Consider the following 26321-nt stretch of genomic DNA (forward strand, 5'->3'; position numbering starts at 1 on the left):
ACAACCACATTGATCGGAGACACATGCTCGAACATTGTGGGAGAAGCTTGAAAGCTTGTATGCTTGAGGTCGGGCAATAACAAGTTGTTTTTTTGAAGAAAATGATGGCATGAAATATAAAGAAGGAATGTCTATAGTGACCATGTTAGTGAATTTCAGAGTGTGATGAATCGGTTGCTTGGTATGGGTGTCAAATTTGATGACGAAATTTTAGGACTTTGGTTGCTTGCTACTCTACAGGACTCTTAGGAGACCTTTGGGTCTCACTCATTAATTCCCTTACGGGTATTATTACTTTGGATTTGGCTAAGAGTGGTGTGTTGAATGAAGAGGTTAGAAGAAGATCTCGTGGTTCTACATCACGGTCCGAGGTGTTGGTTATAGAGAACAGGGGGAGAAACAGAGACAAAGATGGAAAGGGTAGAGATAAAAGCCGAAGCAAGTCAAGATCGAGATACAAGAATCTTGAGTGTCATCATTGTGGGAAGAAAGGTCATATCAAGAAATATTGCTTCAAGTGGAAGAAAGAGAACAAAGGTAGTGGTGATAAACACGATCGGAATGACGATGAAAAATCCGAGCGTGTTGCTACTGTTACTCGTGAAGATCTGTTAGTTATTTGTGATGAGAATTTGGTCAACCTAGCATGCGACGAGACTAGTTGGGTGATTGATACTGGTGCATCACTTCATGTTACGTCGAGGAAGGAATTATTCACATCTTATACTCCTGGTGATTTTGGGGTATTGAAGATGGGTAATGATGGTTTGGTTTCGGTTATTGGTATGGGAGATGTTAGCTTGGTGAGTAACAATGGAACAAAGTTAACTCTCAAGGATGTCGACATGCACCGGATGTCCGCTTGAATTTGATTTCGCAGAAAGCTTGATGATGAGGATTCTAACACCTTCAAAGAAGGGCGGTGGAAGTGACTAAAGGCTCATTGGTTGTGGCTCGAGGAAAAAGAGCTCAAATTTGTACTTGATGCAAGCTTTGACTTCTTGAGAGACGGTGAATGTGACATCGAATGACAACTCAACGAGTTGTGGCATAAACGACTTCGATCCACATGAGTGAGAAGGGCTTAGCTGTTTAGCGAAGAAGAATCAACTTTCGGGTTTAAAGAATGCTACATGAAGAATTGTGCTCATTGTCTAGCGGGAAAGCGAGAAAGAGTTTCATTTAGAAGCCATCCTCCTCATCGGAAATCGAGTTGCTAGAGTTGGTCCATTCGGATGTTTGTGGTCCGATAAAAGTAAGATCACATGGTGGTGCACTTTACTTTGTCACTTTCATTGATGATTGTTCAAGAAAGCTATGGGTTTACACTTTGAAGTCTAAAAATCAAGTTTTGAGGTGTTTAAACAGTTTCAAGCATCGGTTGAAAGGAAACGGGAAGAAGTTGAAGTGCATTCGATCGATAATGGTGGCGAGTACAGTGGTCGTTTCATGAGTATTGTCTGTGATGGGAATCGACATCGAGAACACCACCAAAGACTCCACGCTTAAATGGGTTAGTGAAAGAATGAACCGAACATTGATTGAGAGAGTCAGATGTTTGTTGTCAGATGCAAAGTTACCAAGATCGTTTTGGGCTGAAGCTTTGAATACAGTGACATATGTGATAAATCTGTCTCCTAGTGTTCCTTTGAAAGGTGACGTGCCAAATAGAGTTTGGTTTGGTAAAGACGTGTCATATGATCACCTACGTGTGTTCGGTTGTAAAGCATTTGTTCATGTTCCAAAAGATGAAATATCCAAGTTGGATGCCAAGGCTCGACAATGCATTTTTATTGGTTATGGTCTAGATGGTGAGTTTGGTTATAGACTCTATGATCCAGTTCAGAAGAAACTCGTAAGAAGTAGAGATGTTGTCTTCATTGAGGATCAGACCATTGATGACATTGATAAGACGGAGAAAGTGGATACACAAGGTAGTGGTGACTTGATCGATGTGAATCCGGTTCCCCTAGACTCTTCACCAGATCCTATCCAGGATGATGTGCATGGTGATGTTAGTGGTGACCATCAGACTATAGGTGACTTTGATACTCCCATGAATGATGTTGTGAATGATCAACAACAAGCACCTATAGCTCCACCGCAGCTTCCACTTGAAGGTCTTCCGAGATCGACGATCTTCATCGTATTCTCCTGATGAATATGTTCTTTTAACTGACGGAGGAGAACCTGAATGTTATAAAGAGGCTATGGAGAGTGAATACAAAGATCAGTGGGTTGAAGCGATGAAAGACGAACTTCAATCCTTGCATGAGAACCATACCTTTGAATTGGTGAAACTGCCTGAGGGCAAAAGAGCTTTGAAGAATCGGTGGGTTTACAGGTTGAAGCAAGAAGAGAAGTCTTCATCTCCACGATACAAAGCTAGATTGGTCGTCAAGGGTTATACTCAGAAAAAGGGGGTTGATTTTGAAGAAATATTTTCTCCGGTTGTGAAGATGTCCTCTATCAGAACTATACTGAGTTTGGCAGCTTGTTATGACTTAGAGGTTGAACAAATGGATGTGAAAACTTCTTTTCTTCATGGTGACTTGGAATAAGAGCTTTACATGGAGCAGCCAGAGGTTTTTGTTGCACAAGGGAAAGAGGACTATGTGTGCAAATTGAAGAAGAGCTTGTATGGTTTGAAGCAAGCTCCAAGGCAATGGTATAAGAAGTTTGAGTCTGTTATGGGGGAGCAAGGCTACAAGAAGACTACTTCTGATCATTGTGTGTTTGTTAAGAGATTCTCTGGTGATGATTTTATTATTCTTTTGCTCTATGTTGATGATATGCTTATTGTTGGTCAGAATGCTTCTAGAATTGAGAAGTTGAAACAAGAGTTGAGTAAATCCTTTGCAATGAAGGATTTGGGGCCAACAAAGCAAATTTTGGCATAAGACCCACACGTGATAGAAAGGCCAAGAAATTATGGTTATCACAAGAGAGGTACATTGAGAAAGTACTTCAAAGGTTTAGTATGAACAAAGCTAAAGCGGTGAATACTCCCTTTGCTATGCACTTTAGATTGAGTGTTAAGCATAGTCCTTCCACGAAAAAGGAGAAGGAAGAGATGCGAAAATTCCTTACTCTTCACCGTGGGTAGTTTGATGTACGCAATGGTTTGCACGAGACCGGACTTGGCTTATGCTTGTTGGTACGCTTAGTCGGTTTCTTTCTAATCCAGCAGAGAGCATTGGAATGCAAGTGAAGTGGATTATGAGATATCTTCGTGGCACTTCCAACATGAAACTTTGTTTCGCAATGAGAAACCCGTTCTTGTTGGGTATCTGATTCGACATGGCGGAGACATTGACTCGAGGAGATCTACTTGAGTTACTTAATCATTTATGCAGGAGGAGCTGTGGCATGGCAATCGAGATCGCAAAAGTGTGTTGCATTGTCCACCACCGAATCGAGTTCATTGCAAAGAACCAAGCGTGTAAGGAGATGCTTTGGATGAAGAAGTTTGTGCATGAGCTTGGTTTTACTCAGAGAAGTATGTCCTGTACTGTGATAGCCAGGGTGCTATTCATCTTGGTAAGAACTCAACTTTTCATGCTAGATCTAAGCATATTGATGTGAGGTACCATTGGATACGAGATGTTCTTGAAGCTAAGCTATTAGAGCTTGAAAAGATACACACTAATGATAATGGTGCTGATATGTTGACGAAGGCCTTACCAAGAGGAAATTTTGAAGCATGTTGTTTGACCTCTGGCATGGAGACATTCCCCACATAGTTGGAGGGGGAGATTTGTTAGGTGTGGGTCCCACTATGTGGGAAACCCATATTTTCTGGCATAATGTTTTGCCTTCTTTTCTTGGATTTGTCAAAAAAAAAAAAGAGCCATTCATTTTGGCTTTTACGAGTGTTGTGGGCAGAATGAGAGAGAGCTAAAAAAAAAAAAATTCTCAAATTAAAAACAGAGAGAAAGAGAGAAGAAAATTTCAGTTTTTTTTAAGTTTGGTGCAGCAGTAATCAACTCTTCGATCGAAGGTCCATCCGTGGTTCGATTGAGCTGATTTTTGGACAGCAGCTAGGCGATAAGGTGTTCTTGACTTTGTACGGTCGGATTTTTCATCCGAGTCTTGTAGCGTCAGAAATACCCGTTTTTCAGCAGCTACGTTTTTGGTGATGTTCTCTCATTTTTCTCTTTTTTGCTAAAGATTGCATATTGTTAGCCTTGTCGGAGTTGAATGCTTGTTGTAGGCTTGATATTGTGATCTTGTAGTCGAACATTTGATGATAGTGGAACTCTTTATCGGACTCTAAAGTCCCGTGGTTTTTACCCTTGATTTAGAGGGGTTTTCCACGTAAAAATATCGGTGTTTCTATTTATTTTTGTTGTGGTTATATTAGTTGATTTGTGGTTGATTAAGGTTGCTAGAGAACATATCTTGTGCTATTGTGCTTGCCATAATTTTTGACGGGAGTTATAAGGAGAGAAAGAACACCGGTTGTGCTTTCGCTTTGTTTCGGTTGTTCGGTTTCTTCCCAACATGATGTTGTCGAGTATCTTCATATGGAATGCCTCTACCATTTTATGGGAGATGATGGGGACGATGTCAAACTGCAAAAATAAAAGCAATTAATATATAAGTGTTAAATAAATAACGTAAACATACTAATTAGTGTGACTAACAAGAAAATTAAGCAAAGCATATAAAAAATAAGAAGACTTACTCAAGAATATCTTCCCAGAAGGAGCTATCAGTTTCATCACCCATTAGCTTCTCCCAAGCCTGGAACATGGAAGTGTCTGCAGGTGACATGGTTGAGCTGTGATTGGTGTTGGTCTTGTCGTCTCCCATTTGGTTCATGGAAGTAGTAGAGTCTCAGGAGATTCCGAAACCAATTCAGAAATTAGAAAATCACTCATATCTGGGATTTCATAACCTTCAAAACTTGCCCACGAATTGTCAATTACACCCTGAGATATTGAATGAAATTTCTGAGGAACTGGGGCTGGTTCATCGGCATAAAGAGAGCTTGTCCCATGTATCAATCCTTCATATGGGTAAGAATTCTGGGACCCCATTAAACCAGCAGTAGTAGTTGAGAGTTGGTTGGTATTCAGGGTTTGGATTAGGTTTTGCAACAGCTGAGCAGCATCAGCCTGCACTTTAAGAGCACTACTGTCCCAAGGATTCATCAAGCTGCCTAACTGTGCAGCACAAATCAGCTGGGTAAGATTCAAAAGGTGATTGAGATCGGTTCTTGGTTTGTGGTTGTTTGGGTCGAGTCCCATGTTGAGAAGCTTCTTCCTGATGTGGGTGTTCCAAAAGTTCTTGATCTCATTATCTGTTCGTCCAGGGAGATAAGTAGCAATCTTTGACCACCCGTACAAAATTAAATCAAAGCCGTTAAACCTTTAACATGAACAATTGCCAAGATTTATCATTGGAATAAACGATATGAGATATAAATATATATACTTGTTCCCAAGAGTGGAATGAAGGTTAATGATAAGTCTCTCTTCTTCTTCGGAGAATCTCCCCCTCTTGATGTCAGGCCTCAGATAGTTTGCCCACCTTAGCCTGCAACTTTTTCCACATCTATTCAAGCCAGCATGCTTTGGAAGAGTTTTCCAATTGCCATGGCCATGCGTGTTAATGTAACCAAGCAGCTTCTCATCTTCTTCTGGAGTCCATGGACCCTTCTTGAGATTAGCATCATCAGAACTACAGCATGGAGACCTTCCCATTTTGCTGATCACCAACGAAACTAATAATAAACCAGCAGAGCACAGAAGAACCAGGTATCAGGTTAGCTCAACTGAACTGCTCTTAGATGCGGGTTTTAACTTTGAAAATTTTAAGGATACTTGATGATCCGAATTGACCTGGGTGGTCTGGTTTTATAGGTGCATGATGGACTATCATATTCAAACCTATGATGTCATTGTCATACTTTTTGAAGGTTTCCTAGATCAAGAGGCACACACATTCTTAAGAAGTAACCTGGAAATTCATAAATTTATTTAAAACCCTATAAATCCGGATTAGGCAGTAATAGAAATAGAATGGAGGGGTCGATACAGTAACCGATAAACGAGATTTTAATATCTTAAACCATGCATGGCTACTTAAATTTTGTTTTTAAATATATATCGTTTCATTAATCAATTTATCCATAAACATTATATAATAAATAAAATTCAGATTCTGAAATTCATAATCAGTTTATTAGTATAATTAAAATGCAAATCATATTTTCAATCAAATAGAATTAAAATCAATTCAATACAACCAATTAAAACTATATTTAGATCGAATAAATTTAAATTGGACTCATCCATAATAAAACTTAAAACCCAAAAAACCTCAATCCCGACATCTCAGCTTTGACCAAGGAAATCATAAATTGACTGAAGGCGACGAACGAAAGTTGCATTAATCACCACCTTTTCGTTGGCTTCAAGCATGGATAAAGCTTAGACCAGTCAGGGGACTATGACATTGGCCAGTTTGGTTCGAGTTTAAGAATTAGGTCACAACTGTGCCACTAAAATGGGCTAATTTAGCCCAATATTACACTCATTTCCAAAGTCTACTAAGCATCTTATAATGGTGTTTATTAGCCCTTGTGTTGCTTTTATATGGAAGTGGAAGAACCATTATTAACCAAAAGATTATTCATTTGTAAAGTTATTTTATTCATGTTCTTAGAACACTGACATGAAAAACTAGCCCAAGATAAATATAGTAAACAATAGGTACTGGAAAACTCTATATATATGCGAAGGACCAATAGCCCCATATTTTATACTCTTCTAGTAGTTGAAAATTCAAAGTAGACTTGGATACGAGAGTGAAGATGATCACACTCTGTCAATAATGGCTCGGTTAGAAGGGCGGGGAGCAATCTTGGAAGCATGTTCAGAAGCATTGGCTAGAACCTGAAACATTCTCAATATCTCAGTTCTGTCTTCCACGTAGTACTTGGCCTTGCTACATTTCTGCCCAACCGTGCAAGCAAACACATCCGCTACTGGGGAGAGATAGGGGCCAGCCGTTGCTCGCATTATCACCTCAAACATGTCCTCATCAGACCTGTCATCCCCAATACACAGAACAAAATCGGGTAGCATTCCCTTTTGTTTCATTGTTACCAGGAGATGTTCCGCAACCAGACCCTTGTTCACACCCTGAATGAGCAGACGTGTGGGCATGGCAGTCAGCACACATATTCTATGCACTTCAAAAATGGAAATGAATGTTTTGAAGTGAGGATTTAAATGATATTGACATTCAAAAGTAATGCCTAAAACTTCTTCCAGAACTTATTCTCTACAAGCTTTCACTAAATTATATAACTCGCTCTGCTCTGTTTTGTTAACTAGAAAATGCAATTATGTAATTGATATAAACTGGTATTTCGTTGAACATGTGCTACTAACCTGAGGTTTAACTTCTACAATGTGCTGGCCACTCTTTACCAAAACTGGCTCATTAGCAAGAACACTTTCGAGGTGATCTAAAAGTTCCTTAGCCTGGCAAAATCCGAAATCAGGATCAGCATCTCGGTAGTTCCACACAAGGGAGCTCTCTTTAGTCTCAATGGCAGAACCATCTGTTGTTTCAGTGTACAATTTCATCACGGGCTCAGCAATCTGCTTCCAATCAAAGTCCGGCACAGAGATACAAGTTTCCCAATCTGCATCATGTTTTGGCCTGGGGACAAAAGATAGTAAATAAAGGGACAAGTTATGAACAATTAGATCCTCTCTATGCAATGCTTTTTCCTCAGTTACAGACAAGGAATAACGACCTTCAACTGATACTGAATCATACTGTAAGCATTGGCGACAAGAATTAGATGTTCATCGAGCTGAAGCAACAGGAAAAAAAAACACACCTGATAAAATAGCCATTCTCTGCTGCAATTCCAAGCTTCTCACAACAGGAAAACCATTCAGTTAGAGTCTTTCTATCCTTTGCACTGACCAGGAAAACAACATTCTTGGGATCTCTACACAGATTGTTCAAGATTCCAACAGCCTCTACATTGGGGATAGTACTTAATGAACTAGTCAGCAGCAAGGTGCTATCGTAATCCAAAAGAATTGCTCGGTTCTTGGTTCTCTTGTAAGCTGCAACAATGTGCTCGACAGAAAGCTTCCTAAAATTTGGATCCATAGCTACTACTCGGAACCCTAAACCAAAACCAATTCCCCAGCACCGCTTCCTTAAATGATCCCCACAAGCCCTCTCAAGATCCTGCAAAAAGCTACGTGCCCAATATGCAACATCATGTGTACTCACGTACCTGTAATGTTTCTCATGCCGCAATTGCTTTTCTGCCTCGGAGAGAATAAGTGCGGAATCCATAGCGTCAGCCACAGCATCAATGTTCCATGGATTTACTCGAATTGCCCCACTCAGGGATGGTGAGCATCCAATAAATTCAGAAACAACCAACATGCTCCTTTTTGGTTCCAAGGGATTTAGCCCCAGGGTCTGATCTAGCTTTTCATTTCCTTGTCGGCATATAATATATTCATATGGTATAAGGTTCATCCCATCCCTCACTGCTGTAACCAGACAACACTCAGCTATAACATAATAAGCAATCCGCTCATAAAACTGGAGAGGGGTATCAATTAAAACCACTGGATCATATCCTGGTCTTCCAAACGCATTATTAATCCTCTTCACTGTGGCATAAGTTTCAGACCGGACTTCTGCTACATCTCTTCCTCGGCCTCTCGCAGGATTTGCAATTTGAACCAAAACAACCTGACCGGTATTCTCAGTATGTTGCATGAGCAATTGTTCCATGGCCAAAAGCTTCAGGCTGATCCCCTTAAATATGTCCATGTCATCAACCCCAAGCATAACAGTTTGACCCCTAAATTTATTGCGTAACTCAGCCACTTTAGCTTCAGTCTCAGGAAGATTCAGCACAGACTGAAGCTGTCCTATATGAATCCCAACCGGAAGAATCTTAATACTCACCGTCCGACCATAATATTCAAGCCCTATGTAGCCACGCTTTGACTGATAAGAAAGACCGAGCATTCGGCTACAACACGTGAGGAAGTGCCTGGCATAATCAAAAGTATGAAAGCCAATGAGGTCAGAGTTGAGTAGTGCTCTTAAAAGTTCCTCTCTTACAGGAAGTGTCCTATATATTTCAGATGATGGAAATGGACTATGGAGGAAAAATCCAAGCTTCACCCTATTAAACCTCTTCCTCAAAAATGTTGGCAAAACCATCAAATGATAGTCATGAACCCACACATAATCGTCATCAGGGTTTATGACTTCCATCACTTTGTCGGCGAAAATCTTGTTCACAGAAACATAAGCTTGCCAAAGGGAGCGATCAAATCGACCACCAAGATCTGGTGATAGAGGAAGCATGTAGTGAAATAAAGGCCACAGATGTTGCTTACAGAATCCATGATAGAACTTAGTGAAAAGCTCGGGAGGGAGGAATGCAGGGACACATTTGAAAGTTTCAAGCAATGTTTGGGCCACATCGTCTTGTTCGTTAGGAGGAACCTCCTCTTTAAGGCAACCTACATAGATTACTTCTACATCTTCTCCAAGCCCATCTTTGAGTTGCAAAAGAAGTGAATCTTCATCCCAGCTAAAGCACCACCCCTCATCATCTGTATTTTGATGTGCTCGAAGTGGAAGCTGGTTTCCCACGATAATCATCCTTTCTTGAGAAACTGAAGAAGGAGCATCAGAGCTAACACTGTTGCAGTTATCGTCTTCTACCTCTGACAAGAGCCCAGGGACAGTAGCCACCCGAGGAAACCTCTTTTTTTCTTGACTAAGAGTTGGGGTACCACCATAAGCAAGGTCCAAGAGGTTAGAATAAGACCTCGAAACCATGACAGCAAAGGATAGAAAAATCCTTCCTGCCTCTGAAAATTGCACAAGACCTTATTGATCCTCTTTTCTATAACTAGTTGACAGAAATCTACAAAGAGAAAACACTAGCACATCAAAATATAATCAGAATTCAGAAGGCAATATGGAAAACAAACACATGTTAAGTGCATCCTAGCATATCATTCATCAGCCTACCAGATGCGGCATGAATGAAAAATTCAAAAGCAACAATAGTATAAGAATCCATTGAAAACAGCAAGTAAAAGCCAAAAGCGGCATATAATTCTCAAGATGCATGTACCATACAAGTTTCCAATTTGAGAAGACATCACTAAGAAGGGCTTTTAACTCTTCTAAAGGGGAAAACAAATACCTTACAAGTTACAACCTACACTGGTTGGTTTGAAATAAACCCCAAAAAGAACCAATACACTAAAGCCTCAACCAAAAAAAATTAAATCAGACAAGTTTTAATCTAGTAGTGGCAAATTTGCCTCTTGATTTTAATCAGCCTCAACAAAGCAATCAACTAATTACACAAAGCAAGGCTGATCAAAACAGGTAGTTGAAAAATATCAAAATGTACAATCAACCCATGTTCAAATAAAAATAAATAAAGTTAAAAGCTTTATATAGAAGAGCCAGAGAAAGAAACAACATAGGCCGTCAAAAGAGCATGCAGTGATAAAAGGAACCAAGTAAGTGGGAAGTCAAATAATAGAAAAAAGCAGAGCAGATAGTGGCAGGTAATACGAAGACCAAAAACGAAAAGGGTTATTGCAGTGAAGAAGATTAGAAGAAAAAAAACATACCTTGGGAGGCTATAAGAAAGATTCTGTTTGTGAAGAAGGAAGGCCTTTTAGTTCATGCCAATTCTCATTTGTTGTACCCCCGAAAAAAAGTTTCTTACTTTCTCTTTGATGTGTGAAATTCACAGCATATGGTATTTCTTTGTACAAAGCATCTTATGCTTTTCTTTCTGTGCTGTCATTTTCTGAAAGAGTTGCGTGAGTGCTGTCTTGTTGAGTGATGAGTGAAGGCAAAGAATGAATCCAAACAATGGAAAAGAAAAAGAACCCAACACTGCCACTAACATGTCTTTTAAATTTTAACTATGGTTAGTTTTCATTACAAACATAGATTAACTCCTCTAATTACCATACCTAACTCAAACTCCTGACATTGATGGCATGAGAGGTCGACACGTATCTGCCATGGCCCTAGCTAGTTGGTACACTTCTGTTCTTTTCTATTTCTTAGAACTCATCACACTGCGCCTTTAACTCAATAATTAATTGCTTTGATTAATTAATTTGGTATCATTAATGATAACGTAACTTTTTACCTCTAAATTTGATAAGGAGGTTTACATTCACCTGTAGCTTAATTTTGGTATCTATATTTTTTTGGGTTTATTCTTGAATTTAATAATTAAATTTATGTTTATCTCTAAACTTAAATTTTTTAAAAAAATCTTAAAAGTTTGATGATTTAGTATTCTAAATTTGAAAAATTAAAATTTTTAGATCATGATGTGGTATAATCTCATAGTTGTCCTATTCAATGTTTTAATAACTGAACTCATGGTTAAATAGGTTAGACCACTAATTCTTGATTCAACTAGTTTAATTAGTTCAATTGTCAAACTAGTAATAATTAAAATTCTCAAAAATCTAAAAAAAAATAAGTAAAAAGAGAGATAAAACCGGTTTTACTTGATTTTTTTATATTTTTATAATTTTTTTAATTATTGTTAGTCTGACAATTGAATTGGTTAAATCGAGAATTGATGATTTAACTTGTTCAACCATCAGTTCGGTCATTAAAAACTAAATATGATACTCTAATATTGTATGACATCATCATCTACTTTATTTAAATTGAAAATAGACATAATTTTCAAGTTCAAACCAGGTTAAAAAATATATATAGGTATCAAAGTGAAGCTAATTATGAAGTTTAAGAGGATAATGGGGATGTAACTATCAAGTTCAATAGCAAAAAATCACATTATCCCCCTTTTTTTCATAATAGGCTTAAATGAATAATACTTTTCAAATTCAGGAATAAAAGTAAAAAAAAAAAAAAATTGAAGGGGCAAAACTTACATTAACCCCAGATTAACCACTTTATTAACCCTTTCAATTATAGCAGGCTAGGTTCACAACAACAAATAATTGTATCTAAGAACAGTTGCGAAAGTGACACTCTTAATTTAGTTTATTATTTTAAATTGTTTGTATTTAGTAGCGAAATTTGGATTTGAAGTATAAGGGTGTGTTTGTTATTTTAGGGAAAATATAGTTCTCATATTTATGTGCTTGTTTACAGAAAATAAAATTGGGCAATGCAAAATATCTTACAATTAACTTCATGTTTTACACTTTGAGAACTCGTAAAACATTTTACAAATGTTACCCTATTTTTACTTTACTCATTCACCTTTCACTTACTTCACACTTGTTTTCTCAATTTCTCCATTCTCTTCTTTTCCTCCCATAAAAATTAGTGAACTATTTTTTTTTTTTTATGTTATTTAAAATTTTAATTTGTACCAAAATAAATTATTTAAATTTTATTTATTTTAAATTCAAAATTTTAAATTTAAAATTAAAAAAAAAAAAGTTATATAATGATTTTATCTTTCAAATTTTCTTCCTCAGAGTTTATTTTTGAATTTATTGTTCGATATATAGCATCAAAAACAAAACCCAGGGTGGGCTGCTTTGAACCAAAACTGAGAATAAGCTTGCCTCACATTTGGCCCCAAAATATAAATCTGACTGTATCCTACAAATTGCGGTTGTTTTGAGACCTTAGGGACCTCACAGTGTGCTTTCTTAGTGCTCACCATTTGTTTTCGCTTTGTTCGCGGCACCAAAATAAGAGCCGCCTCCCTCAAGAAGAAAGCTTCGCCATTCTTCAGTTCCACTGCAGTCAGTTTATTTCTTCTTTATTTTACTTTCTGATCCCAGGCTTTGGGGCCTGCTGTGGAGATGCCTTCAAAGTCCAAGAAGCAATCGAAGACGCCTTCAAGGCAATCAAATTCCGACCTATCGGCTTCTCCACGGACACTTTCGGTGACTTCTCTTGATTCAGAAGTTAGTGAAGAAGATCTTAGGTGTTCCATTGATGAAGTTTCGAAGCAATATCCTTCTCTTATTGGAAAATCTGCTTTCATTGGACGAGTTAATTATGTTGATTCCGAAACTAGAAGCTGTAAAATTTGGTTGTCAGAGTCTTCTATGGTCGCTTCTTATCTCGCTCCTGGTTCATTAGTATCGGTAATTCATTATGACTGTTTCTACTTTCTAGTATGTGATAGGAAATGTTAGTAACTTTTCAAGGATTGCATTCTTACCCTTGCTGCACCACCGCTTTTCTGCTGCTGAATTATATTCTAATCCCATTGCTAGGTCTCACTTTCTGCTTTGAAGAATAAACATTCAAATGGATGTCCTTTAAGTTCTGTAACAGATGAATATACTCTACCTTTTGGTGTTGGTTCGGCCAATGAAACTACAAAAGAAGTTGGAAACTACTTTGCACTTGCTACAGTTTTTCCATCTTGTAAGGTTCGAATGACCATCTTATGGTAGTCTAACACTCTTTATATACTATCTTCTCCTTTTTTTTTTTTTGTATGAATTTAAACAAAAGTTAAAAGGAAGTGGATGCTTCCGCTACCGTTATACCTAATGTAGATGCATTACAATTAAATAAAAGTTGGTTACTTCTGAAAGGATATGGGTAACTACTTAAGTTTATGTGGTAGAATATATTTCAGAGGGTCCGTTGGGGCTGCATATTTTGTTAAGGCGAATTGATGGATATCATTTAAGTTGTAAATTATGGACTTGATGCTATGTCTCTTAACTTGCACCTTCTTAATTTTGGAAGCTACAAATGGACTTGATGCTATGCTCTACCTTCATCTTTTTCTTTCTTTCCAGGTTTTGAAGAATGGAGTCAGATTGTCTTCAAGCCTTTCATATACACTGGGTTCTCCCTCTTCTGGGAGCATCGTGTTTGTTTACCCTATACAAAGTGAATTTCAAACTGGTCTTATAAATGAGAGTGAAAAGGGTCATAACCCAAATTCTAATTGCCTCTCATTGAATAGCTGCCAGCAATTGCATCTGGAGCTGACTTCTAAGAATACAGTAAATACAAGCTATGATATACAATCTAAAATGGAATTCTCTACAGGGAGAAGTCATGATCTATTTGAGAATGGAATAACATCTTCCCCTAAGACGCCATTATATCAGTCAAAGCTGAGTTCACTTCATTCTGCTCAGGTAGATTCACCCTTTTGTGAAAGCTCTGCATCAAATATCTCCAAACCAAATGGTTTATGTGTTGATTCATTTGATGTTAAAGAGATTTTAAGGGATGAAAGTTCTAAGAAGCTACTAGAGACCTGTGCTACTTCATGGTTGTATTCACGAAATCTATTGCGTGGAAATATTGTGGCCATTCCAATTCTTTCGGAGCTTTGCATTTTCCGTGTGATAGGTGCTGGTATCAGTAACAAAGATTTGACAAATGGAAGTCATCATAGCTTGCCCCCACAAACTCTTGAACCAATGGAGCATGTGAATAGTGCTTTTGTTGTAGACCACAAGACTGAAGTATACTTACAGTCATCATTGGATTTGTCTTCTGAAACTCAAGCTGAAAGATCTTCACCGTGTGTGCAAAATGACTCTGGCAATGTGAAAACCATTATGGAGCATGATATTCCAGATTTGGGTGGCTTGTCTAAAGAATATGCAATATTGAAGGAAATCATTTCCTCATTGGTGAAGAATGCTTTGTCAAGGTAAATGATATAAATTTGCTCCTGCTTGTTTACATTTTGGAACTAATAGTATTACTGAGTGGTCTGTTATACAAAATACTAGTCTATTCTGTGAAAGTTTTTTGTTTTCCATATAAATAAACTATTATGATGTTGAAATTGTCCATTACAATGAAGATTAGGCATGTTGTAATGCGTAGAATGTATTTGTTTGTAAAAAAGCAAATTACAAAGGATCAGATTATGCACTAGCTGGTTAGCATCAGGCTCTAAAACTTGTTTACCTATACTTGATGAAAGTTTGGTCCATGATCAGCTAACTTGAATGAGGTTGTGAGGGCTAGACAATCGAGCCTGTGATGTAAAATCTATATATTATGTGGGTTTCCATTTCCATAACATGGAAAAAATCTCTTTTTATCTTTTAATTGAATTTGGCAGTTTGTTGTTTTAAGCAGTAAAGTGTTCTTGTTGCTATTTTCTCAGATGTTGGAGTTCACTGATGCATTCATTCACAGATGCTTTTTGTTTTTATCCTTTTTCTCTCTTTTGTTTCTCATGGTAAAAGTTAAATGTTGATCACTAATGTAACTGTTTTAGTTTTGGTTTACAAACTACAAAGGGAGTGCTTATTCATGGCCCACCTGGAACGGGAAAGACTTCTTTGGCACGGATATGTGTTCGTGATGCTGGTATTAACCTCTTCTGTGTTAATGGACCAGAGATTGTTAGTCAATATCATGGAGAAAGTGAGCAAGAATTACACAAAGTTTTTGAGTCAGCTATACAGGCTGCACCTTCCGTGGTTAGTTTTGTTCTCTCAAACTTTTGGTTAGTTTTGTTGGCTTTCTTCACTGTGTGCATTATAACTCTATGCTTAGTTGTTGTGACTTTGTAACACCATAAAGAGGATGAACAACAAATTCTTGATAAGACATTGTAGAAAAATGTTAACATGTCAATTTTAACCTTTCCGTTTTATCTTTTGAAGGAAAAAATTGAAGGTTATGTCTTCTAAGAATCATTGCATATCTCCTGTACCTCTTAGATGCGTCCTAACCAAGTTCCTCTCTGTAGGTTTTCATTGATGAGTTGGATGCCATAGCTCCTGCACGGAAAGAAGGAGGTGAACAACTATCCCAAAGAATGGTTGCTACTTTGTTGAATTTGATGGATGGGGTTAGTACAACTGATGGAGTACTTGTGATTGCTGCTACCAACAGGCCTGATAGCATTGAGCCTGCACTTAGACGACCTGGAAGATTTGACAGGGAATTTGAGATTGGTAAGATAGAATTTGTGATATTAAATTTCATTACCTTGATAATTTTTTTAATGGTAACTCTTCTTACATTCACATGATAAATGACATCATCTACTCCATCTCAAGTACTATGTATTCATTATGATGTTCTCACAAACTGATTTGTTGTGGGTAAAGTGTAATTCAGTTATAATTTAATCAATATCGAACAGATGGAGTTGTTTCTTGTTTATTTTTCCTCAAAGCTTGCATGGAGGAAGAAATGGAAAGATATTTGAGTTTAGAAATTTTTCTTAGTAGCTTAAAATATCTAAGAAATAAATGAATATAATAAATATTCAAGTCTGGGAACTCTTGGTGCATTTACCATATTCAAGGAAGCCTGTGGTATCATAAATGAACTTAGAATAATAGGTTTTGTTGTTTCTTTTGTTGTCCATCCAATTGGTGCAAATACAAATAGCAAATCTTTTTCCCTGATCTCTGATATGCTAGATTGATAATTCATATGCAGGTGTGCCATCTCCAAAGCAACGGCTAGATATACTACGTACTCTTCTTAGAAACATGGACCACTGCATTTCAGATATGCAAGTTCAGCAACTTGCCATGGCTACACATGGTTTTGTAGGTGCTGATCTAGCTTCCCTTTGTAATGAGGCAGCTCTAGGTTGTCTTAGGCGCTACTCTAAATTTAGAGTTTCTTGTCATGGTTTGGGATCCTGTGAAATGCCAATAACATATGTGGGCCAGTCAGGCAATAATATGGAAGGAATGGAAGGTGGAAGTGATTTAAGAGACATTTCATCTAGTTCTTCAGATTCTACATCCTCTTGCAAATTGCCTGATTCTACTGAGATGGTCTCACAAATAACAGCTAACATCCAGAATGGCATTAACAATAATTCTGAAGGGCTGTCTTTGGTGAAAGAAAATTGCCTGCTAAGTTTGGTGTTTGAGGATTTTGAAAAGGCCAGGATGAAAGTGAGACCTAGTGCCATGCGTGAGGTATGTGACTAAGAGATATAACTGTTTTTTGGGGAAATCTTTTCTTGCAATTTGTTCAATGGAACTGGTCTCTACTATTGTTATGACAACACCAAATAACAGTTGCCGTGTACACAAATTTATCCTTCCAACATGATTTTAGAATATTTTAACTAAAAAGGATCAAAGCTGATATTTCTTAGAGTTGCAAGTTGATTTATTTACCATGTATTCGACCCTTTTTCTCTACCTCCAGATCATACTTGAGGTTCCAAAAGTTAACTGGGAAGATGTTGGCGGTCAAAGGGAGGTCAAAACTCAGCTAATGGAAGCTGTTGAATGGCCTCAAAAACACCAGGATGCATTTAAGAGGATTGGTACTCGGCCTCCCACAGGGGTGTTGATGTTTGGACCTCCAGGTTGTAGCAAAACCCTCATGGCTCGTGCTGTGGCTTCTGAGGCTGGATTGAATTTTCTAGCGGTGAAGGGTCCAGAACTTTTCAGCAAATGGGTTGGTGAGTCTGAGAAGGCAGTAAGATCCCTTTTTGCAAAGGCAAGGGCTAATGCTCCGTCAATCATATTTTTTGATGAAATTGATAGCCTTGCTGTAACTCGTGGGAAGGATAATGATGGGGTTTCGGTTTCTGACAGGGTCATGAGTCAACTTCTTGTTGAGTTGGATGGTTAGTATTAGATGCTAAGCATTATTTCTCTCATATATTTATGGTGCTTTCATTCACATATATATATTTTCTCATATGGGATATCAATGCTCTGTAGTTTTCTTCTTGTAGTATACTGACTGGATTAAAATTCTCGCCATTCTAGGTTTGCATCAAAGAGTTGATGTTACTGTTATTGCAGCCACTAATCGACCAGACAAGATTGACCCTGCCCTTCTAAGACCAGGTCCTTTCTTTCTCTCTCCTTCCCTGCCACTGTTGATGCACAGGGGAATGCAGCCAACATTACAACTTTCTAGTCCTTGTATGGCATGAACATGTTTACCTTCTCATATTATCTAACAAAAGATTCATGCAGGACGTTTCGATCGACTGTTATATGTGGGACCACCAGATGAGAATGACCGTGAAGAGATATTTCGCATCCATTTGAGCAAAAGTCCTTGCAGCTCTGATGTTAGCTTAAAAGAACTTGCTCATCTCACGGAGGGCTGTACTGGTGCCGATATATCATTGATTTGCCGGGAGGCAGCTGTCATAGCTCTTGAGGTTTGTGAGTTCAAGCTTTGTATTTTGGACCTTTCTTTATCATTTTTTATTTAATGTTAAGTTGGAATCAGGAGAGCCTTGATGCTGAGGAATTAGCAATGTGCCACATAAAAACTGCAATCAGACAAGCACGGCCATCGGAGATTCAGTTGTATCAAGAGCTATCAGCAAAGTTTGAAAGGCTTGTTCACTCCAGCTCTGTGGAAAAGAAACTAGGATCTCAACAGTGCTCAACTAGATTCACTGGGTTCACATTTTGGTAAACATTTCTTCTTTTACTTCGCTTTCCTCGATATTCTGTCAATGAGACTGAGTAGCTGTGATGTAGCTCTCTTTCTCTAACGATCTCAACATGCGAAATACGCACAGCAACTGAATATATATAATCAATGAGAACTTGCATATTTGCATATGATCTTGAATTCTGGGTTTCTGTCAGATTTGGCATTACCGTATATGTGATTTGTCCTTAGGGACTAATGTTCTAAAGCTTTGCTGGAAAGATTTAAAGGAACTATAAATATTAATCCAAAAGAGCCAAAGTGCTAAAGCTCAACTGTTCCGTATCAGATCTTATAGGATGGCAACCCATTGCACTGTTTCTGTTAGAAGAAACCAAACTATAGTGATCAACACACTTTGTGACATAGTTGAAGGCTTTTCTTTTTTCTTCCTGCTGGTGGGGTTTAGAATTTGATAGCATCAAAATTAATAAAAAAACTAGTTTGGTTTCTATCAAGGAAAGATGACTTCTTTGATGTTATTAGTAGTTGAAACTTTGGAGTTCTGTAATATGAATGTGATTGAATCAATGTGGTTTATTCTCTCAATCTAAATGCAGGCAGACTGTAATAAAGCCCGTCTCAGAGTTGTTTGGTGGCTTGGCAAAGCAGCCATCATAGGCTCAGAGAATGCTTTCATCAAGAATACATTAAACAAAATGTCCAGCCCAGTCCAGTGGCTGTGGAAAGAATGGAGCAATTAATATGTGCATTTTATATCAAATGGAGTTAGTTTTGGCAGTGAGATGGAGTTTCAGTTTAGCCGTGTCTGGTTCAGGATTTTTGCAAGTACTATCAATGCTAGAAGATGCAGTAGAGTAGAACGGATTTATGGAAACCCAAAATTTTGACTTGGCTTGCCTTGTAAAATGTAATAGCACGTCTATATATTTGTAATTTATTGATCTTCAGAGTTCTTTGAGGACCCCTATAAGTTTTATCTAATGACCTAATTTCTCCTTAAAACAGTGCTAATTTCATTATCTACTATAATTATTTCCTTTGGATTAGAGATAACAACAATTGAAATATATATTATCTATTAATTAAGTCCCAAAACTTCAGTGTCATGAATCAAGTATGAAATTATATATAATCATTAAGAAAAATTCAAAAGTCGGTTTTCCTTTGCACTGCTACAACTTGATAGATCACTGACAGCTCCAAATTGAATGCCGAAAAATAAAACAGAATTCCTATGAATCAACTTTATTCATCTACCTCAGACTTCACAAAGAACTCGATATAAGCAATTCGACTAGGTTGCTGATGCCCAGCAGAATCAATATGAGGATGTGAAGTAGCTGATCTAGCAACTGAAACCAAGTGTTGAACTTTCAACATCCCTCCTCTCCCAATGGTCAGTTTACTTCCTCTGTTATCTTTAATAACACTGCTGGGTAGATTCGATGTTGTTGCTCGAAGAAACTTGTATTTATACCTGCCAAGTTCCAACACAGTAACAGATGATATTGGTTTGCTTAAGTGAAATGGTAAGTATATGATATAAAGAATCAATTGAAAATAAACATACCTATAGGATACTTGGCAATCACAGTGAAATGCAATCACAAGATCCGTATTTACATAATAGGTGAAATCTATCTGCAAGAAAGGATGAGTAGTTAAGCTTCCGAGTGGTCAAAAACCTCAACGGATGTGGAAGTAAAACAGCACCTGCAAGTCTCCATGGCCTTCTCCTTTAAACGTAATGCATGGGGGATCTGGCTGTAGATTGATCTGGATGCTCGACCCTGGCCATTCTAGATCATCAATTGCTTCTTTTAATGCTGCGGACTGAATAAAAAACTATGGTTGTAATTTGCAGCCGTAAGAATTGGTTGAACCTAACAGGATCTTAAAGCAAAAGTGGACATTCCAACCATGTAGTATCATCTTCTTAATAGAAGACAACAATGGTGTCTGGAAAAGCTCAAAAATCCATTACATCAGAGATTTAGGTGTACAAGGGGTTGAAGCAGCCATTAACCATGCTTTGTTCTTTCTTATATGATATGATCACACCACGAACATACAATACCTTGACAGTAAAAGTAAGTGGCGTGCTTCCGGCAGGTTCAAAGTTGTAGTCCCATGAAATTGTATCTGGAATTCTTGTCCTGATTTCCGCATAAATACAAGCATCAAGTGAATCAACAGACCTAACAATCATTGAAAAGAAAAGAAAAAAAAAACAGTCACACCAGGAGCTGAGTTTTTAAATATGTAGAAATCAACTTAATCATGGATGAGAGGGACCTTGCTCCCTTGACTTATTTAAGTTGAAATTAGATACAATTGGAAATTCATACCGTATTTACCGGAGTTATTCTCAACATTGAATTGAAATTCTACTATATTAGATGCTGATAAAGAAAGAATATGATTTATATACTTGATAAGAAGCTGCATATCAGGTCCTGGGTATTGAATCTCGATCATACTTGAACGTCCAGGTGCAGAAAATGAGTTCAAACAGTCGACAAAGAGGCCCAAACTTACTCCAAATCGTGGTCGCCCTTCAGCATGATATTCATAGCGAACGAATAGCTGAAAATAGGAAAGGAACGGCTGAAGCTCAAACAGCTACAGATTAACTAAAATAAATGGGGAAAAGAAGAAGAAAAATGAGTACCTCACGTTGAAGATAAACTTTGGCTTGAAGACAACCAGTATCCTCCACGATCAAAACGACACCATGCTCTGATAATTCCACCACTGCGTCCTATGCTTATAGCAAAAATAGCAAATTGAAATCCCCAAAACCCTAACCGTAAATTTTCAAAAAAAGAAAAGAAAAGAAAGAGACCTGATGGCGTTTCCATCGAACGGCAGAGAGTGCGTCGACCATACCTTGGACGTTGTCCAACTGGCACACCAGATCCGGCGCTTCTGCTTCTACTGCCGACGAGCTCATCTCTTCCACAATCTCTCTCTCCTTGTTTTCCTTTCCCGCCAATTCCCCTCGAGACCTAAAAGACCGGTGATCTACTAATCTTTTCCAGCTCAGCAGTTTTGAAGACCATTAATTCTGATGATTTTGTAATATAAAAGGTGTACTACAATTTTCAACTCAAATAGTTGGAATAAATAAAATTATTACTTGAGATTAAATTTAATTAGTGTGAAAGTCATGGATTGTTGGCATTGATCCAGCCCTTCATATCCGCTCTTTCAATTGTATTGGCACCAAACCAATTTCTTAGACATCGGCCAACATGAATTTCTACTTTTTTTTTTTTATGGGATGGAAATCAGAAAACCTAGCATACTTTGAAGCAATGCATAAATATTTTAAGCTAGCTATTTAACAACTCATAGATATATATTTATATAGAAAGACAAAGAATTGCAACTCTTATTACAACACGAAAGCTGTAAAGACATCCTCAACAAAAAAACCAAAACACCAACTTAGAAAAGAGACACTCCGCCAAAGATTAACCAAAAATATCATTATGATTTACTGATAATCACATGCTATATACTTGAAAAACTATTAAGCGAATTCGAGTCAGCCATCATGTCTTGCAAACAAACGTCAAACACATTACTCAGAAGACCACATTCTTGCTGCTGGGAAGATCTTTTGAGTTTGCCCTTGATCATCTTGGACGACTTTCTGATTAGGCTGCCAGTACTATGATCACTATCAGAAGCACAATTCCGAATATCACCAGGAGCAAGCATGCCTGCCCAAAAAAAATATAAACATATTAATTCCTTGGAATGAAGGCGGCTTTGTATAGGCAGGTCAGAAGACAGCTTACGAAAACCCCACACAAGTCCCATTATTACAATTAAAAGAAGCAAATACCTAACCTCTGTTTTAATTGTGTTTTACATGCAACACACAATTTTAACTTCATAAAATAAAAGAAACAGAGCATTGTATGTTACCAGAGAAGAATTTGATCTCTGGCTCTTTGCGGCTTTCACGAGATGGGATTTTGCCTGTGAAGTGGCAGCCTGGGAATTTTCAATATGGGTCCCGATGTCATCTGCACCACAGATAAACTTTCAGTACTTCTCTACATGATCCAGAAGTTGAGAACAGCCATAGTTAACTCAATGCAAATGATTAAATATTTTTTTTACCAATCATAGTTCCCTGCTCATGAACTAGCACAGCAAGATCTTTGAAGATCTCGTTCACCTCACCAATTTGCTGCTGAATTTCTTGAATTCCTTGTTCTCTTTCATCAATGATAGCCTCATTAAATGCAATCTCATTATCCAACAGCACGACCTCTTGTCTGCAAGGAAGAATACTCAAAAGCTAAAGGCTGCAGTTGGACTATCAAATTCAAAAAAATCAACAATAAGATAACGCAACAGATAAACAGTTTAAACAAATAGCTTCCTTGTATTACACAAGGTTTTGTTCTTAAAGTTCTCTAGACAATACATATTTTAAATATGCATGGAATGGAGAAAAGAATATGATTATAAACCTTCCCACAAGTATCTAGGAAGCACAAACTAGGATCTTTTGATTACTTTTGTTGCTCCAATCTTATAAAGGCATATTGATATACAAGCAGGCAAGTATGCATGTAGACACATGGACGCCGGAAAAAAGAACTGGCACAGAGGGTTCATACAAATCCAGAATTTATTTAGAAAAGTCAAAAGTGATCCAAACAGCCTGCAACATGCAATGGGGATGGCTTGCTAAAATTCCTAAAGAACTTACCTTCTTTCAACAAGAAGGGCTCGCTGTTCAGCACTTTTATTAGAACCTGCATCCATCTCATCTGCCGTGTAGCTGCATATAACAGGAAGAAATCTCGAGTATAAAAATAACATGCCAAAGCCTAAAGCAGGATTGAAGAGTACCAAGTAACAATTTAAATTTGCAACCAGTAAATGGCAGAAATTTCAGTATTCAGTATAGAGGTTTTTATGTCATTTGTCAAAACCACGTTGCTAACGACTCAATTTTCCATGTATGAAACTAACACAAACACATAGAACTCACTCTGCCACACATCCATGTACATGTAGGCCCTCCCATGATACATACCTTGCAGGAAGAGCTGACTGGGGAACAAAAGGGGAATATGAAGTTTCTCTTTCAGCTGCAAGCCGTTGAGCCTTCTGAAACTCTTTCAAAACTGCTTGAAAATCTTTTGCAAGTTTGGCATCTGTTATCTTTTTGCTTGTCTACAATTACAAGGAAACAAAAGGCATCAAATTCTTACTTCGTATGACTTACCATGAATTTCAAATAAATAAAAATAATAACAACAAACATCACAGCTGCTTTGCTTGGTAGACATAATCAACCAGAAACCAAACTTACGCTAACTTCAGCATGGTGATCGGTTTCACTAGCTTGTTTAAGTTTAGCTGAAGTGTCCTTCACCAATTGCCCAATATGTAGCCTTGTTTTATGCCTGCCAAGTGAGACATATCAGCTATACTGCCCACTCCCGATATAATTAGCATACCGAAAACCACTCAAGAAAATAGAAAGAAAGCAACTGTTTCCCATGCAATACAACGATGCAGATTACTATAAAATCAAGAAAGTCCAAGATTAAATATCAAAAAATATATAAACTATTTCGAGAATCGTCACGTTCATCCAAGCGTAAAAGAGAATTCTCTGAGTTTTCTCCAAAAGAAAGTCATATTGAACTAGACCAAGGAAATAATTTATCATCCCTAATTGGACTCCCTCGAAAACGCAATTGAACAAAAGTAAACCATAATTGTACGTATTTTGACTCCAAATTAAACAATGATCCATTATAAATCACGTCGACAGTCAAAATTACAGTTTTTCTCGGAGCTCAGGGGTGTCCTTGGGAGTGCCAAGGGTATTGACGAGTCGCTGGAATGTGGAGACGGCGGTGTTGATTTGGAAAATGCCAGAAGCCACAGCTTGCGAAGCGTCTTGCTTTCCGTTGATCATGTTTTGCCTCGACGCAAATGGCCGTCCAGCCTCCAGATCTTGAAAGCTCATGATTGCTCCTTCTCTATATCTGTCTTTGTAAAAACCCTAACTTTCTCGAGAAAATTGGTGTCAAAATTTTCTAGAGAAAGGGATGGGAAAACAAAAAGACCAGAAAAGAGGGGATGTTCAATTGAACGGTTAGGAAAGACGATGGAAATTGGGTGAAAAAAAGGAACCTAAGAACAGGGCGAGATTTGAGGCACTGTAACAGAGCAATTAAAAAAAGAAATAGAATCGAATTTGACGTATTCAAAATAAATTTTCTTTTTTTTTTCTTTTTTAAGAATGATAATTATTTCTTAATCAGTGTAATTTTAAAATTTGATTTACACCAAAAAAAAAGTGATTAACCCAATCCAATCACATCATTCTTTTAATTCCGGTAAATTCTGATATTTAATTGAATTTTTTTGTGTTAGGTTATTTTTTCTTTTAAGTTTTCAAACAAATCGAAACTCTATTAAATACATTATATATTTTTTATTATGTCAATCATGTTTAGTTTAATTGTCCTACCCAACTTTATAAATCTAAAATAAAACTTTGATTCGAATTAATTAATTTTAATTTATTTTTACTAATTGATTCAATTTATCTCCTCGTAATTTTAAATTTTGGTTATTATTCTGTTGTAGTGTATTTTATTTTATTCCGACAAGGTGAAAAGAAAGAAACGTGGGGTGATGGAAAGTGTACAGCTGAGTTTCCACCACGACTGGAGCTCTTTTTTCTTCTTCAGCACGAGTGGGCTCATTGGTTTATTGATTAAAGGTTTTTTCTTTTTTATTTGGGTCCCTATGAATATGGATTTTGCTATTATTTATTTTTAATTTATGTAAGAAAAAAAAAAACATTGTTGATTTAATACATCAGATCAATTGGATTGGAAATTGGTTAGGTATCAATTTAGTGAGATATATAAAATTGATTAATTAATAAATTAGTATAGACTGATTGTAACGAGATAAAAAATCGATTAAACTGATGATTGAATTGATTTTTATAAATTTTTAACATTTATTTACTTTGAACCATTCGAACCAATCGAATTGAAAATCGATGATCTAATCGGTTTGACCATCAATCTAGTTTCAAAAACATTAATAAGAATCTTGATTTAGTACTGTATAAATGGATGCATTTTAAGCTTAATCTAATTTTAGGATATGTTTATCAATCATGCATTTATTTAATTGGTATTGTCGCTATTACAGCAATCAAAATAACATAGGTTGAGTGCCCTTAGACTTATCTTTTTTTTCAATTTAAGAGTATGTTTGGTATGATAGAAAGTGGCTACTTTCTTAAAAATTTAATAGGTAAGAAAGTGATTGCATTTGGAATGCTAGGCTTTTTTATAAAAGTAACCCTAAAAAATAAATTAATTATCAAAATAACTCACCCTTTTAATTATATACAAAAATAATCCATTTTCTACAGTAAAAAGTGGTGGAGCCATATAATATGACGCCACCACTTTGCCACGTCAGCCAGGGGTATTAAAAAATTATTTTTTGGTGGAGCCATGTTGAATGGCGCCACCAATACGTATAAAATACTAAGGAAATACTAAAAAATCTGAAAAAACGGGGGACTTAAAAAAAATTCCATTTTTGGGTGGAGCCATTCTAAATGGCGTCACCACTTTTCTGATTTGTCAGGTTCTTATATTTTTTTTACTTTTTTATTTTTTTACTTTTTTCTTATATTTTGTCTCTTTCTTAAATTTTTCCTTTTTAAGTTTTATATTATTTTCTTAATTTATTTTGCTTATTTAATTTATATTATTAATTTTAAAAATTTGTAATATATATTTAAAATGTTTTATAATATTTTTAAATATTTTAATTATTATTTTAAAAATATTTTTAACTTTATATATATTTGTGAAATTAATTTTTATAAATTTTAAAATGTATTTTTCAAATTAGTTTTGAAATTA

General features: G+C 36.8%; 5 protein-coding genes across 10 annotated transcripts; 1 reads left to right on the forward strand and 4 right to left on the reverse strand.

Annotated features, from left to right (window-relative positions):
* Positions 1-4820: 4820 nt before the first annotated feature.
* Positions 4821-5846, reverse strand: LOC108468438 (transcription factor MYB93-like). The gene is made up of 2 exons (XM_017769323.2): positions 5440-5846; positions 4821-5343 (listed from the first exon to the last, which is right to left on the reverse strand). Exons 1-2 carry the CDS (start codon positions 5706-5708, stop codon positions 4821-4823), a joined length of 792 nt encoding a protein of 263 aa, XP_017624812.1. The 5' UTR covers positions 5709-5846.
* Positions 5847-6620: 774 nt separating this feature from the next.
* On the reverse strand, positions 6621-10993 carry LOC108469853 (alpha,alpha-trehalose-phosphate synthase [UDP-forming] 5). Of its 3 annotated transcripts, none has more exons than XM_017770922.2 (4): positions 10662-10993; positions 7862-9953; positions 7404-7677; positions 6621-7151 (listed from the first exon to the last, which is right to left on the reverse strand). In XM_017770922.2, the coding sequence occupies exons 2-4, from the start codon at positions 9847-9849 to the stop codon at positions 6825-6827; spliced, it is 2589 nt and encodes an 862-aa protein (XP_017626411.1). In that variant the 5' UTR covers positions 9850-9953; positions 10662-10993; the 3' UTR covers positions 6621-6824. The 3 variants fall into 3 exon arrangements, with proteins under 3 accessions (XP_017626411.1, XP_017626410.1, XP_052887566.1); XM_017770921.2 differs by having other exon boundaries at positions 7862-9937; positions 10662-10976; XM_053031606.1 differs by lacking the exon at positions 10662-10993 and adding an exon at positions 10223-10651 and having other exon boundaries at positions 7862-9937.
* Positions 10994-12510: 1517 nt separating this feature from the next.
* LOC108469638 (calmodulin-interacting protein 111) lies at positions 12511-19383 on the forward strand. 3 transcript variants are annotated; one of them, XM_017770597.2, is made up of 11 exons: positions 12511-13133; positions 13266-13424; positions 13803-14674; positions 15254-15458; positions 15731-15938; positions 16432-16925; positions 17161-17587; positions 17733-17813; positions 17946-18136; positions 18208-18395; positions 18978-19383. In XM_017770597.2, the coding sequence occupies exons 1-11, from the start codon at positions 12846-12848 to the stop codon at positions 19036-19038; spliced, it is 3174 nt and encodes a 1057-aa protein (XP_017626086.1). In that variant the 5' UTR covers positions 12511-12845; the 3' UTR covers positions 19039-19383. The 3 variants fall into 3 exon arrangements, with proteins under 3 accessions (XP_017626086.1, XP_052874326.1, XP_017626087.1); XM_053018366.1 differs by having other exon boundaries at positions 12528-13133; positions 18982-19383; XM_017770598.2 differs by having other exon boundaries at positions 13002-13133; positions 13266-13419.
* A 94-nt stretch (positions 19384-19477) lies between these two features.
* On the reverse strand, positions 19478-21604 carry LOC108469639 (uncharacterized). Of its 2 annotated transcripts, none has more exons than XM_053018367.1 (7): positions 21227-21604; positions 21053-21142; positions 20813-20967; positions 20459-20537; positions 20095-20214; positions 19952-20022; positions 19478-19858 (listed from the first exon to the last, which is right to left on the reverse strand). In XM_053018367.1, the coding sequence occupies exons 1-7, from the start codon at positions 21332-21334 to the stop codon at positions 19627-19629; spliced, it is 855 nt and encodes a 284-aa protein (XP_052874327.1). In that variant the 5' UTR covers positions 21335-21604; the 3' UTR covers positions 19478-19626. The 2 variants fall into 2 exon arrangements, with proteins under 2 accessions (XP_052874327.1, XP_017626088.1); XM_017770599.2 differs by having other exon boundaries at positions 20459-20579.
* Positions 21605-21723: 119 nt separating this feature from the next.
* LOC108469640 (syntaxin-22) lies at positions 21724-24633 on the reverse strand. The gene is made up of 7 exons (XM_017770601.2): positions 24201-24633; positions 23723-23816; positions 23444-23583; positions 23114-23185; positions 22516-22673; positions 22318-22418; positions 21724-22109 (listed from the first exon to the last, which is right to left on the reverse strand). Exons 1-7 carry the CDS (start codon positions 24386-24388, stop codon positions 22044-22046), a joined length of 819 nt encoding a protein of 272 aa, XP_017626090.1. The 5' UTR covers positions 24389-24633; the 3' UTR covers positions 21724-22043.
* Between the last annotated feature and the right edge of the window lie 1688 nt (positions 24634-26321).

The sequence above is a fragment of the Gossypium arboreum genome, chromosome 8 (assembly GCF_025698485.1).
Source record: "Gossypium arboreum isolate Shixiya-1 chromosome 8, ASM2569848v2, whole genome shotgun sequence".
NCBI classification, from domain to species: domain Eukaryota; kingdom Viridiplantae; phylum Streptophyta; class Magnoliopsida; order Malvales; family Malvaceae; genus Gossypium; species Gossypium arboreum.